Source organism: Trematomus bernacchii, unplaced genomic scaffold, assembly GCF_902827165.1.
Source record: "Trematomus bernacchii unplaced genomic scaffold, fTreBer1.1, whole genome shotgun sequence".
Taxonomy (NCBI): Eukaryota; Metazoa; Chordata; class Actinopteri; order Perciformes; family Nototheniidae; genus Trematomus; species Trematomus bernacchii.
Genome location: NW_022987709.1, coordinates 701,097 through 715,494, shown reverse-complemented (window position 1 = coordinate 715,494; position 14,398 = coordinate 701,097). Strand labels below are relative to the sequence as shown.

At 39.9% G+C, this 14,398-nt stretch overlaps 1 protein-coding gene across 1 annotated transcript in view; it reads right to left on the bottom strand.

Moving 5' to 3' along the window:
- ryk (receptor like tyrosine kinase) overlaps positions 1-14,398 on the bottom strand; it is a 69,392-nt gene that overhangs the window by 43,219 nt on the left and 11,775 nt on the right. The window contains 4 exon segments of the mRNA XM_034140925.1: positions 764-820; positions 1,872-2,003; positions 2,669-2,768; positions 3,487-3,608. Of these exon segments, the coding sequence (XP_033996816.1) occupies positions 764-820; positions 1,872-2,003; positions 2,669-2,768; positions 3,487-3,608 (411 nt within the window).

The following is a 14,398-nucleotide window of genomic DNA, read 5'->3' as shown; positions in this document are numbered from 1 at the left end:
ACAGAAAATTGTGAAAAATGTATATTCCAGCTCTAATAGCCTAAGTTGACATGTTCAAATGACTTGTTTTGTCAGTACAGAACCCAAATATATTAACATTTATGTACATGAGGCTGAAAACATCAATTTCTGACAGTATTGCATAATAAAATTACTTTAACAGTAGATCCATTATCAAAATAATATGTTTTCATTGGAATGACAGTTGCAGCTCTAAATCAAACTATAAAATAGAGCGTTGTTGGACACAAAATACCAGTCATTAAAGAAAGCTTCCCCCATTATATGAAAGAAGCAGGGAACAGATATGAGGTTAGTCAATAACAAAAAGACATGAAAGGGGGGGGGACTGGAAGTGCACCGAGGGCTCCTCTCATGGCTGATGGAGGCCTGTGGGAGTGAGGCTGCGTTCAGGGTCCAGTGTCTGAGAGCCTTTCTCATCACCTCTCTAAAAGCCCCGCAGGGCCCCAGGTTCCACAGGCCTACCCAAGCAGAAGGGAGACAACCCACTAATGGCACTCTGTTCCTGGGCCAGTGGGTGCACAAAGGGCCCGAATAAAACTCACTGGAAGACGACAGCCACTCAAGGGGGGGTGGGGGGACAGAGTGCACTTCAATAGGAGAAGGAATCTTTCTCTTAGGGGCCTGAAAACATATACCTTGGTTATGGTGAGTTTGACTGTACAGAGAGACGTCTCAGTACTAACACAGCCACTGTTTATCAGTGATAGACACTACATGGAGCGGAGGAAGAGGTACTTACATTCAGGCTGTGGATGAGTTTTATTGCTGAGAGGAAACTTTGGGTCAGAATCTATTCCTGTTCACAGAAGAAAAAGCAAAGACAATGATATCCACTCTACCTTCAGTTGAATGACAGCCTTATTTTTAAATCTTGGATTCTGCTAAATCTAGCTCTACTTTAAAAATCTAGTGCTAAAAGTGCATCCTCAAATTCTACTACTCTTTTGGTTGAGTATTTTATTTCATCCAAATATCATAACAGTATGTGTTTGACATTCTGTTACAAGTCAACACAATAGGCTCTTTTCACAACACACCTTTTGAAATATTCATGGCAGGATAAGCACAGAAGAGAGGGCTCAGTGCTGTGCTCTCCCTGCTGCTCATGATCTCTGCTATATCAAAGTCTACAGGTCAATAACATTGCTACTGATTGAAAAGAAAGAAAACGTGTTACAATACCCATATCACCATGTTTTGTATGCCGTGAACATTTAGTTTGTTAAATGCAGATAGCCAAATATACCAGGATGTCAAACTGCATGTGGTCGCATTTTGCAGATTTTTCTATTGGATTCTAGAATATTGCAGGAAGTAAGATACTGTATGTGGCAAACACGCACTTATGATACTTACACATTTAATTTCAACAGGATAATCTCTACATATTAACACCACTTTTATAATAGTTGGAGCTTAAATGCAATAGGGAGTAAATAGCTGATGTAATGCTAAAAAGCAAACTACATGCCACTCACCTGTATTCGCGTCACCATCGCTAAGCTTAAGGCGGCCAATGTGTGATGTTGTTTAGTCGTCTCATTTAGTCTTTAAAATACGTAAAAGCTTCAGACAGTGTGACGTGGTTTATGTCATAGAACAATACATAAAAATGCCTTGTGGTGTTAACCAAAGACCCTATTTCAGCCACTGAACCAAAAACAAATTAAAAAAACATTGAATATGAAACTAGGGAACCTGAAAGTGTGCTAACTCACTGCTAACGCTAAGAAAAAAAGTAAAAGTATGCGATCTGAAATGCAGCCATATTAACACTCAACCACTCTTGGGTGCTACCTATAACCATACCTTTGTTGAGATTATTAGCTGGTTATTAATATACTTACTTTTATAGCACATTTTCCTCCTCTTGAAGTTGAGCACTGTGTAGTTGTTGGCACGTATGGTCAGATTGAGCTGCACTGTTAACACAGCCTCTCCATCCACCCTGCCCGAACAGAAGAGGTCCACTCTGAAGACTACACACACACACACACACACACACACACACACACACACACACACACACACACACACACACACACACACACACACACACACACACACACACACACACACACACACACACACACACACACACACACACACACACACACACACACACACACACACACACACACACACACACACACACACACACACACACACACCACACACACACACACACACACACACCACACACACACACACACACACACACACACACACACACACACACACACACACACACACACACACACACACACACACACACACAGCTATTATATGTCTGAGATTTGTGAGATATATACTGTGTGTATATATATATATATATATATATGCTTATATAAAAAATACAAGCTCTAAATGACTTTGGTATATAAGCTAGGGTGAAACGCAGACTACTGTTTGACTTTTTCTAGACAGTGGCATCAATCCTCTCGTCAAATGCTCAGCCAGGAAACTGATAAGTGTATTTCTGCCTCTCCTTTAACACTGTTTCAGCATCTGAGTTTCAATTAAAACTCCCATCTTACTCAAACAAGTAAGAGCATGGACCTATTGACACAACTGACACATTTTTTTAAGCATGTAGGAGCCAATATTTTTCATAAATGAAACGAAAGGATTATATTTGACGAACCAGAGGGAACGCGGGGCACCTCCCCCTGAATGGAGATGTTGCTTCGGGGTTCGTTCATGGCCACGTCGTTGTCCATTTGGAAGCCAAGCCGGTAGTCGACCTATAAACAAATAATGACGAACCACAGTTGTCAACACACAGATGGGTTGTCCTGCAATAGGGGTGTAAATCCCAAGTTTTATCACCATACCATATTAAATCAATGCTTTGCAAAACAATAAAATATCTGATCTGAACTGGTATCATAAAGTCTGCCATTATTGATATCACTCAATAAAAAAAGCTCTCTAGGAAAGAGGTGCTCGTAGACTGATAGAGTTATGTGACAATTTCAATGTTTTCATTTGTCAGGTGCATTTGAACGATTACGATCGATGTTTGTCATTGAATTACACCTCTACCCTGCAAGTGTGCACAAGTAAGCATGTCTAAGGGTGCTGTTGAATTGTCCAAAAATCAGCTCCTATCGTCTTTTCCTAACCACTATTCCTTGACCTCTGTGTGAAACGTCACAGCGTTAAGGAATAGTGCATAGGAGAATTCAAGAGAATCCCACTATCAGACATATTAATGATGCACCAGGAGATGTTATTAATGTGCGTCTGCTGTGGGGAAAGTACAGTTTTCTGTACAGCGGACTACAGTACAGCATCTAGACACTTTGCACCGTGCTCTTATGGTGTTGTTGCGGGCTTTATGAACGTGGACAACAGAGAAACATATGTTCTTCATTAGGTTCGAACTGAAATAGAAAAGTGAAGTGAAACCTATGCTTGTCACCAACACTCCCCTCATCAGTTCCTGATGCTGAGACTTACCTTTGTCTTGGAATGCCATGAGAAGTGCAGGCTGTTGGTCTCACTGGGCACAGGCAGGGTGAAGGAGAGCGCGTAATGATTCACCACGTCATCTCGCACATAGTACAGCTCTGCATCCAGGCCTGTGTGAGGACAGAGGACCAAACATTTTACCATATTTGACAGATTTTGTAAATCTACGAGAAAACACATTTTGTAATTTAGAGGTAGATTTAGACACTCACACAGAGCAAGCCTGAGGAATAATGGTAATATCCACTCAGACTGCATGCCTGGATTTGGGGGGTTTCCCCACAATAAAAGAGATGGACTGCCCACATCTGTTAGCACTTGAGACCTCTTGGTGCCCAAGTGAAACTTCAAAAAGTTCAAGACAGGCAACTTCCAAATACAAGTGCTATTTTCTATCCAGGGAAGTAAATTGGGAAAAGGAAGGGTTTGGAATTCCTGATATAAAAACTGGACTTTCAACCATTCAGTTTTTATTTTGCGTATTTTTGCTTAGGTACAGCATGTTGTGTTTCTTTCACATTCCCTTGAACAAAGTCAAGCCAATACGTTTTATTTTTACTACTGCATCACAAAAAGTCATGCAAGTGAAATGTGTGCTGGTGAATCCCCGACCCGGGGCAGTGCTATCAGTGCTCTGAAGCGTCTGTCTGGCAGAGCGGGGTCTGTCTATCAGGCCAAGAGTATCTAGTTTAAAGAGAGGGGAAGAATGTGCCCAGGCTCCCCAAATACCCCTGGGCCGTCTCAGAGCTGTGGCTCATAGACCTCTCACACATCAGCTCAATTAAAAACACTCTCTAGCATTTACCCACTCACATTCATTAAGAAGCTGCTTCTGGTTGGGTTAAGAGGAATACTCTTACATGTACAATTACAAATATAGTTAAACCATTACTTAAACATATGAGATTTACTATAGTGTTATTATAATTGATTAGCTAAATAAAAGACTTGATCATTTATGTTCAATCTTGAAAAGAAACTCATTAGCATCTGCTGATAAATATGTTAGCAGAAGAAGATAGTAAGTGGACCTTCAGGTAAATCGTTGTTGCAATAGATATAAGAAGGTTATTGCTATAATCCAAAAATTAGCTGACACACCAAGCTGACACCAAAGAACTGACACAGACGGACCCTGACTGTTGCGTCGCCTCGCGTCTCTGCGTCTCGGCCATGTGTCGCACTGGAACACACTGCAAAGACTTCAGCCGACGGCCAAGAAGCACGTACGAACTGCGCATGCGTGAGTGGCAATAACTCTCCTTACCAGCAGGCGGCGGTAGTGTGTATTCGTCATTCAAAAGAGGCAACAAATGGAAGACAGACTGCGTGATACACAGAGAGAAGAAGAACAGACTGCGTGATATAAACAAACAACAAATAGCGTGTGCGTTCCATGTTCACTCTACAGCGAGAAGCTCATGGGGCTTTCCCCAACCTGTGTCGAGAGCTGGAGTTACATGAAATCTCAGATTTGCCTTCTTAATAGTTTGTTTGGGTCCCTCACTTCCGTTTCGCTTCTCATGCACTGATTCGCTAGCTGAACAGCCAATCAGAGTGATTTATTTTGCCGACAGCCTTTGGCCGACTGCTGGTTTTCGGCCGAAAAGGTGTCGGTACGGCTGAAAAGACACGACGGTGCGGGACACACCAATCTGAGTAGGGCGTGTCGACGCCCATCGACGGCCAAAATCGGCTTGGTGTGTCCGGGCCTTTAGGCTTCTAGCCTAGCCTTAAATAAGCAACTTCAAGACTGGATTGGAGAATTCTGTAATGCATATGACTCATATAACAAAGTCTCTCATGTGTGTATATGAGGGCACTTAAGAGATGTGTACACAGCCATTCACTTTAGCAAATAATAATTCATTTTCTTGTGCTCAATTTCTCCCATCATCTTTTTCTCAATATACGGCTGCACAGTTTTTCACTATGAACCCAGACATAAAGGAGAAGGACCAGTGTGTGTCTGGCTCAAGTCTGTCCCCCCCACAGTACCATAGTCATCTTACCTAACTGCAACAAGTTCATAGCAGGAGCAGCAGCCTGACAGAGTACACAGAGCAGACAGGGAACAAGTGTTCCTGAGGCCAAAGCATGCAGCTTCAGCACCGACTCACACTCAGCTTTGGACTGGAAAACCGAGTGAGTAGAAGGCGTGCCTTTAAACGGGACTCTTGTGAAAAAGTGTTGGGTCAGTGCCTCACTTCATCATCATGCTGTTTGCTACTGCCGATGCAAACGCTCCAATGCTAACATTCTTCGTAAATGCTAACAGAAAATAACAACATCATTTTAAATTCCAGCATGATAACTTGGCAGTGTGTTATGTTTCAGAGATTATTTCCTGCAAGACATTTCCATTTTCTCTGCTAGTGATTAACAATAGCCAGGGCAGAACACACTGTATCACCTGGAAAAACACTCAACTTCAGAACACATGACACAATATAAAAATAACAACGACAGACAAAATATAAATGTTTACAGTAATAAATCACGTTTTATACTGCATGAAATAAATAACCCCACATTCGTACGGGAAATACACCTTAAAATAAATCTGTTATGAAAGATTCTCTAATTAATGATTTCAGTTTTCATTCATCCATACTTGCACATATTACAGAATGCAATCTATTCTGCCTCAATGGCAACCATTTCTCATGAATGATCCTAAATAAGAGGTCAGCAGGATCATCAATCAAAAACACATACTAACATGTACAGCAGTGCTTGTATACAAAGCTGTATACATTTTCCCACACAGTGACTTGCCGCCATAACAAACAACTTTTAAAATCCGTGCTACAGTGCTACATTTACTTTTACTGTTTAAGCTCGTCATGCACAATTACATGATGTGACATTGTTTAAAGAAAAATATGGGGACATTTATCATCACATATCAACAGAAGTGACTTAATCCCTCTGATTCTCTCCCGACCTGAGCAGTGCGTCGCCAGTTTCTTGAACTACGGCTTCTCTAAGAGCATCAACGTTGAGCTGCTGGAAACAGCCCAGTGGATTCACATAGATCTATAGAAATCTGTTTAGCCAGTGAGAGCATTGAGCACAGACAAGTGCTAAAACACAAATGCAAGAAGGAAGAAGAAGAGGGGCGTGCGGATTGTTATATATAATATATATTGTAATACACTGTGCTTTAAGTGAGAGACTCAACTATAAAAGGGGCAACCCTTAAGATAACTATAAGGGAAAATATGAACACTATGAGGCAGAACTATAAGTGTTTATAAAGGGAGCCTGATTACTGACAAGTGCACACAAATCCATAAGAAAACTAGTCAAATAAAGTAAACATTAAGATCGTTGAGTAACAAGTATCATTTTTTGCATCAATTTGGAAATTACTTAAAATGATAGGTTTGAAGTTTGTCTCAAAACAATGATATGTCGCATTACATACTAAAGTAATTTAAAAGTTATCATTCGCTGTAATAAATCCTTAATGTCCACTCAAGCCATATGAATTCCTAATTTCTTTCTTAGGGGACTAAGAAACAGTGACCACAATCCACAGTCGCTGCTCTGTGCAAAAATTAATAAATACATTAAATATGTTCAGCCAAAGCTAATATAATCTGAAGATTTGGCAAATCAAATGGGTATTTTCTAGAGATACTGTCTTTTTGGTACAGAATTCTCTCCTTGTGTTTCCCAGACTGTGAGCCATGTTAACTTCGAGTCATATTGGGAGGCTCGTATGCATGAGAGACATGATTACACTGACCAAAAAAAGGGAGCTTTTTTTCTATTTCTAAGCAACTATATGTTATGTGAAACAATTAATGAATGACTTGTATTACATGCTTTTTTCTTGTTTATGCAAATTCAAATGCACATTTTTATTCAACTCCAAGATATTTGAATTTAAAGTCAAATTTACTATGCAGGTCAGCCCTTTAATTCAGTTTAGTAGTGTTAGAGTATTGGGTTATTTGTATACCCTATAACTCTTATTATGTGCTGAAGATTTTATATAGGAGGAACATCAATTTGGGTATACTTATTTCTGGATTTCTTAGATCGAGCACTATATAGTTCCCTATTCAGCATACCTTTAATTCAACATCAATAAAAACCCCTTATAGCAGGAAATTGGCGACACCCTATTGCTGACTCTGATTCTCATTGCAACTGTTAAATGTTCCCCCTACTCCAGCATCTGAACAGCTACAAAACACACACAATGAATATAATGAACATTTTAGTCTATGTATACCATTTGTGGGGCTATGCAAAATGTAAATGCTTAAAAACTATTTTGGGAAATCATTTTGGATTCCCAGATGGACAAAGTCATTGGTTTGTTTGGAACCCTGGACAGCCTGCAGACATTCCTTGAGTACCAGCGACAGGCCGCTCAACATCCTCACTGAAGTAACCTCAGTGCCTTGCTCAAGTGCACACAGACCCTTCCTTCAGCTGGAGAGACAGAGTTACTCACTCGATCTCTCCTTCTGCGTTTTTCTTACTGGTTCAGTCTTTGAAACTGGCAAAGACGTTGTTGCACTAAAGCTTTCACATAACATCACTTCAAATCAGCAATCTGAAAATGCTGTTCCTTTCTTATACAGAGGTCAACAGAACACTTACAGCAGCATCTTAGATGTGCTGTATGAAGTTTTAAATCGCGGTGCAGATTTCTCTGCAAGCTGTGGATCACGTTGCAGACTTTGAAGGAGGAGAACAAAAGTTGGCAGTGGCCAGGTGCTAGGATCCAGGACAGATACAACAAAGACCCTGTTGTGCGCACAGTCAACACTATACCTCCCAAAGTCTTCATCCCTGAGCGCTCAGGAGATAAACACTCCCTCCAGCCTCTCACTGGGAAGATACTGGCGGCATGAACCAAGGAAGGAGAAAATGAGGGCCCGCGTGAAACTCTATCAACTGGAAACTAGGGCTGTGCATCATATTTTAATCTCGATAACGATTTTGGCTTGCAACGATTACGAAAACAACGTAATCGAAATAAAACGATTATTTTGCTGCGTGCGCTTTCGCCCCTCTCGTCCAGGTTGTGAGTGATAATAATAATAATACACAATAATCTTTTTTCTCAAAGTAATGATGAACCTGTGAGTTGGATGTAGAAAAGTCAGAATCAATATAGATTTTTTTTATTTTAAAGAAAATTCAGATTGAACATAGTAGTGCTATATACAGGGTTCCTGCAGGTTTCGCCAACTCAAATTTAAGACTTTTTAAGACCTTTTTAAGACCACTTCGAATAGAATTTAAGACCTATTTCACGGCAAGAAAGTATGAAGGAAAATTGCTATGAAAGAAGAAATACGTCCCATAATTACTTACAAATCAAATGTATTCATGTTCAACATAAGAACAATGACTGAACATAACAGCATAACAGTACAGAACTGTGTTAGCCAAAAAGTGTGTATGTGTCTCTGTGTGTGCTTGTGTGTGTGTTAGGGCTGTGCAATTAATCGTATTTTAATCGCAATTACGATTTTGGCCTGCCACAATTACAAAAACAACATAATCGAAAAAAACTATTATTTAGCTTTGCTAGGTTGTGACAGTGCACTACGACATATTTGATCTAATTAATTTTAGTCTAATTTATTTTTATTTATCATATTTATATATGTTTAGTAGCTTGTGGAAGTGCGCTCCAAAATATTTGTTGATCTTGTTTATTGGTATTTATTATTTTGATATTATTTATTTAAATATATCATTTATTTAATTAATTTTTGTATTGGTTTTTCAGTTGAATTATACGTTCAGGGTAATCAACAGTTAAAAAGATACTGTTCAAATTATTGTTTGTTTTAAAGTTCAATAAATGGATGTTTTCAAAGTCAATGAATAATGTTATTTAATAATCGTGATATCAATTATTGACCAAAATAATCGTGATTATGATTTTTGCCATAATCGAGCAGTGTGTGTGTGTGTGTGTGTGTGTGTGTGTGTGTGTGTGTGTGTGTGTGTGTGTGTGTGTGTGTGTGTGTGTGTGTGTGTGTGTGTGTGTGTGTGTGTGTGTGTGTGTGTGTGTGTGTGTGTGTGTGTGTGTGTGTGTGTGTGTGTGTGTGTGTGTGTGTGAGAGAGAGAGTGAGTAACAAGAGCTATATTCAGAGCTCTGCTGCCTTGGCTACAATCTTTCATCGTTGCTGTTGTATGATTGGTGTTTAACTACGGTATTTAGCGTATACACTACAGCACCTCCGCTTTTAGGGTTGACGTAGACCCAAACGTCGCCCGGAGGTCCAACGGTGTTGTTGCGGGAGCTGCTGGACTAGCTAACGCTGCACTAGCTAACGCTACATTAGCCAAACAAACGCTAATTTCTTTTGCAAAGGGTGCAGCAGGCTTCAAACACGTTCCCCTCCACTGGTTTCAACCAAGCACTAAATTCGATGTTTTCCAACCAAATACGGTTGAACTTACACTTCCCCATATTTATTTGTAAGTAGATTCGAAGAGACATGAGTTTCTGACTGCCGCTAGCTGAAGCTTGGTTGCTAGGTTACTAGCTGGGTGTTCTCCGTTAAGGGGCCGGGGGAAACAAAGTTAGTGATTACTGGTTCCATGTTGATTTATTTCAATACAAATTGTTGGGGGGAACTGAAAGGCTATTACCGTTACTTCGCAGCCCGGACATTTCCCCCAAAACACATTTTAGACGCGATCGCAACACAGAAGTACCTTTCAAATCCCATCATTTTTAAGACCTTCTAAATCATATTTAAGACCTTTCTTATTTTTTTGGTCATATTTAAGACCTTTTTAAGGCCTTCAATTCAGATGATCAAATTTAAGACTTTTTAAGACTTTTTAAGACCCCGCGGGAACCCTGTATATAGAAGAAATATGTGGAAATAATACCATAAATAAAATGTTACCTCTCATTTATCAAATATGAAGAATTCATTTTCAAACATTGATTAAAGCCAATCTTAAAATGATTAAACAAACGCCTGTTTGAGACTCCTCAGTGCACACAAAAACATAACTTGGAGAAATAAATAAATACGGATGCTATTTAAAACCACCTCGAATATGTTGTGTTAATGTTATGAAATGTTTTCTCATAAATGATGCGGTAAGCAGGAGGACAGAATAACGTCTAAACTGACGCCGTTTTGCATTTCTATAGGTTGTAGATACGAGCATGGTTTTATATACTATCACGTTTAATCGTGTTTTATGCCGTTTGCCAAGACTTGATAAGTCGCTCGTAAAACACAGGAGGTATGGAAACTAAGAACACCATATGTGGTAAATTGTACAGCTAATACACAACACATAAGTTGTATTTCCTTTAACTGGTGGATTATGGATATACTGTATAGTTGCTGATCGACAGCTGGAACACAAACCACCAAATACAACAAAATAATTCAGATCCAGTCGTCATGACTCCACTCCGGAGGGATTCCCCGATCATTTCTTACAGTTTCTCATCAAGGGGGTGTCTCCTGTCCCCGGGACAAACACACTGCCTGAGGAAGATTATGTGTATTTTTTTTGTCTTTAACTTTTTTCGGACCACTTATTTATTTATTTTGGTGACGATCCGACCTCCATGCTGCTACTCTGGTTCAAACTGCAATATGATTTATCTCGACCTCCCCACAATAACCTAAATCTGACACGGTGTGAGATGTCTTTTTTAGCTGTTCGGTCGTAATTTCCTGCGATCTTCTTCATGCAGTCAGTCAAAATGAATGAATGAATGGGCGTTTCTTTGACTATTTATAGGCAAATATGGGCGTTACGTGAAGCCTGCAAAAGCTGCGCCGCATTTCGAGTCGATTGTGATTTATAAAGGGAAACAGGCATAGGAAGTGCCGGTACGCACTTCCCTCGCCGGTACGCAATGTTTTGTGAATCGGAAAATGTCGGAACATTTCTGTACCTATTCTTTTGCTTTGTACTACGTAAGCAACCTTCTCACGTCAATCCTACGCAAGGCGTTATAAATGAGGCCCCTGAGCATGTCAGTTGGAGTGATGACATCATCGTGTTCCATTACACAGGTGTTTATAGTTGAGCTAACGAGCTCTGTAGAGATCAAAGGTTTGCATTGTTCTGAATGAGAGATAAACCTCTTACATGTGAACGTTTTGTGGAAGAACGATAACAGATATCTGTGAAATTTCAAAACGTGAAGCATGTCAAGGAAGTTGAGTATCTGAAGTGTAGTTTTTGTGTACTTTCGGGTTAATAATGTGGCCTTTTTGGCAGTTTAACTAAAGGTGTGCGGCTGCTGCTGTGAGGAAATATCAGCCTGAAATTAAAATGGGTTTTAATGGAGACATGTTGAACGTTTTTGTCACTTCATGCCCTCAAGAGGCATTTTGTTTAATTATTTTTTGCTTAATTAATTGTCATTTTTCAAGCTACGAGATGTTTTCCTACGTTTGTCATTAAAAATTATGTCTCAGGAATGTAGGGTTTGGGAATTATGGCAGTTTAAAAAAAAATATATGAAGGCAAATGTCAAGATTTCCTACACTCTAGCTGTGACATCACGCACTCTGCCTTAACGAGCTGCGCAATGTTAAAGTTAAAATGTTAAAAATGTGATGTATTATGGGATGTATCTCTGGAATTATGAAAGTTATGAATGATAAAAGTAATAGCCTGCGATTCCCGACCGAGCTGAACGTTTTGATGTTTGAACGGAGTTTCTGCGATGTTGAATGTGGGAGGAGAAGAGGGCCAAAATAAGTCGGTGGAATAATAAACTTTTTGTCCGTAGCATAATATATAGTTGGAATGCTGTATCAGCATTCCCACTAAAAAAAAAAACATGGAAACCTCTGATCTCTGGACACGTCGTTAGCTCAAATATAAACACCTGTGTCATGGAGCACGATGATGTCATAACTCCAACTGACATGCTCAGAGCAGCAGACTTCAGATAATGGTTAACGGTCCAGCCCTCAACAGCCTAAGTCAATTATGGGGTGTCATCATATGCCGTTTCCATGGAAACGCATCCCTCGCCATAAAACACGATGTCGCTATAACTCCTATGAAAATGTTCAAAAAGTGCTCAAACTTCACATGTGTGCTAACAGTCCAGCCGTGAAGACATCTACGGGACAGTTTTGAGATTTCTTCAAATGCCGTTGCCATGGCAACACAATGCTCGCCATGAAACACGGTTTTCTCATAACTTCAGTGAAAATACTCTCAACGGCCCAAAACTTCACAGGTTTGGTAACGATGCAGCCATCAACGCATAGCGTATTAAGGGATGTCATCAAATGCCGTTGGCATGGCGACAGATCATTCGCCATCAAGTTAGTTTGCAGTTCAAATATTCTGCTGCTTTTCCAAGACTTTTTACTTTCTTTTCTTCACTCATCACACATTCAAGCCCCCAGTGTTCATGTATCATTTCAATCTAAATTCTTCACTTTCTTCTTACACATTACATTTCAGCATAGCAGTTTAGCGTCAGGTTTTCAGCATAAAGCATTCCCACTAGCAATTTCTTCAGGAATTGCATTCTCTAGTTATTATTATCATCCAGTGTTTCCCACATAAAATGTTATATAATTCAGGCTATGAATGATATATGAACAAACCCTTCTGTAAAAACCTTCAAAATATTGATAGGAATATAACTGGAAGGTTTGGTGTATGTAAGTGCTACTGAAGTGGACATTTCTCACTCAGAATATGAGAAAAAAATCATTTTGAGAAAACGACCTTTAAAGATTGCTGTGTGGCGCTACCTAAACCCTCCTGTTCTTTGGATGACAGCTTTCGCCTCGACGCACTCCGTGAAGGTATTTCGTGTTCGGGATCATTTGTTTTTTGTCTAACATTGCTTCGTGCAAGTGACAATTGTTGTCGTCTTCTCTGTGAAGATGGCTGTTCTTTTGCCATTTTGAGATTTAAATTTCCAGCGAAAGCTAAACCAAGAAGTGTTTTAGCACACCACGTGACGCATCTGAACGAATCACGTTGTCAGAAATTGACACCGGCCAATGAGATTTAGTTTTTTGGTTTAAGACCCCTTTGTACTTTCACGATTGGTTGCTGATACAAAGGAAATGACCATATTTGGATCCGATGAGATTGTGCAGGAGAGACGGAGCTTTTGAACGATACCTATGATTACATGGTGCAAACAGCGGTCGCGGTACTTTATGTTACATTAGAATGCTAACTTTTGGTGATTTTAGGAGAAATCTACAGACGCAAATAGAGAAACTATAATAAAATAAACACCTAAATGTGTATTTTGTACATTTTCCTTCCAAAAGCCTGAAAGAAAACATGTTATGGAATCAAAATAGCACAAAATATCAAAATTGACCAGTGCACGAAAAACGATGTTTTTGCCGCCTGCCGTGTCTCGCCTTAATGAGTGAGACACACCGGAGTTGAGGATCTGTGGGGTTTGTATGTCGATGTATGGGAAACACTGTTATTTGTATTACTATTATTAATAATAACGTGTGCATAGACATTTTTCAGGGGCGGACTGGCCATCTGTAGAATGTCTCCCCCCCGTTGACAATTCACTAACAACCCCCCGGTTGACAATTCACGTGGCGGGGGGTCGCCAGTCTCTGGCACAGTTATTTTGGGGGTCGCGGGCTGAAAAGTTTGGGAACCCCTGCTGTAGACAACGTACTTGTTGCTCTGTGTTGCGTTGTTAATGAGTGAGACACAACGGAGTTGAGGATCTGTGGGGTTTATTCTCCCAAAAATATAATTTACAATTTAGGCATTTAGTATACACCAGGCATCCTCAAAGTCCGGACTCCGGTCCGGATCCGGACCAAACCACAACTGTCTCTGGACTCTGAGCAAATTATACTTTTCATATGTATTATCTGTATTATCTGTGTTATCTGCGAGACATCGCCACAACGCAACGAGT